This window comes from Bison bison, unplaced genomic scaffold, assembly GCF_000754665.1.
Source record: "Bison bison bison isolate TAMUID 2011002044 unplaced genomic scaffold, Bison_UMD1.0 scf7180017864527, whole genome shotgun sequence".
NCBI lineage: Eukaryota > Metazoa > Chordata > Mammalia > Artiodactyla > Bovidae > Bison > Bison bison.
In genome coordinates this window covers 775,722-776,695 of record NW_011495078.1, presented here as the reverse complement: position 1 = coordinate 776,695, position 974 = coordinate 775,722, and the positions used below count along the sequence as shown (strand labels likewise).

The 974-nt window shown below is 71.8% G+C and overlaps 1 protein-coding gene across 1 annotated transcript in view; it reads right to left on the bottom strand.

Annotated features, from left to right (window-relative positions):
- LOC104982124 (skin secretory protein xP2) overlaps positions 1-659 on the bottom strand; it is a 4,217-nt gene extending 3,558 nt beyond the window's left edge. The window contains exon 1 of the mRNA XM_010831443.1: positions 6-659. Within this exon, the coding sequence (XP_010829745.1) occupies positions 6-430 (425 nt within the window). The 5' untranslated portion in view covers positions 431-659. The remainder of the gene's footprint in view (positions 1-5) is intronic.
- Positions 660-974: the final 315 nt, after the last annotated feature.

The window sequence follows — 974 nt, the reverse complement described above, 5'->3', positions numbered from 1 at the left end:
CCCCCCTGTCCCCCCATGGCCTGTCCACTGCTGTGGACAAGGGGCCGGGCTGGCGGGAAGGCCCGGCACTGAGGGGAAGCTGTTCGCTGGACGAGGGGCCCGCCCTGCCCTCTGCCTGCTGCTGCTCAGGAAGCTGAGGCCTCGGAGTCCCTGCCCCGTGGCTCCCCCAGGGCGCCGGCAGGCCTGGGACTGGAGCTGGGCGCTCCAGGCTGTCCCCCCGAGGCCTCTGCCACGTGGTGCCAGCGCCCCTGCCTCCTGCCTCCACCTTCACTCCGCCTGTGGCCACGTCACCGGTGGCCAGTTCACCCAGAGCCACCAGGTGGGGCTGGACGGCCAGGGTCGGTGCGCTGGGGGCCTCCTGAGAGGGGCCGGGCGGGGACCCCAAGGCCGAGCTGTGGCCACAGGGCTGGTGAGCAGCCTCCTCGGCCATGACACCCACAAGACCCGGGCCTGCGGGCCACCCAGCCCTCCCACCCTCCCACTGCCCAGCTGCCAAGTTTCTGGGGCTCAGGGCTGGGGGACTCTGGGAGGCGCTGCCCACCGGCTCCCGCCTGGGGGCTCTGACGCCAGGTGGTGTCTTTTCATTTGAGGAGGAGGCTCTCTTCTCACCAAGATCACGGCTGGCGCTCCCTGCAGCTATAGGCACGCGCCCAGCTGACTCCAGGCGTGGCGGGGCCCCCCGGGGTCCTTCCTGCTCCCTCGGGGGGCTCCTGCGCACCGGGCTCAGGCTCTCGGGCCTCGTTCCAGCCCCAGCCGGTGCCGCTGGCCACGTGGGGACACGCGTCCCGCTCTTGCTGTCGGGCACCGGTGCTTGCTGGCCGCCGGGTGCACAGCCCATGTGGCCCCTCCGACGGTTCTCCCAGGCACTGGCGTCGCCGCCTGGCCGTTCCTGCAGTTCTGACTGCTGAGGCGGCTCAGAACTCAGGGGGGACGCGTCCTCCTCACGCACGTCCTTGGGCTTCAGGAGCCATTGT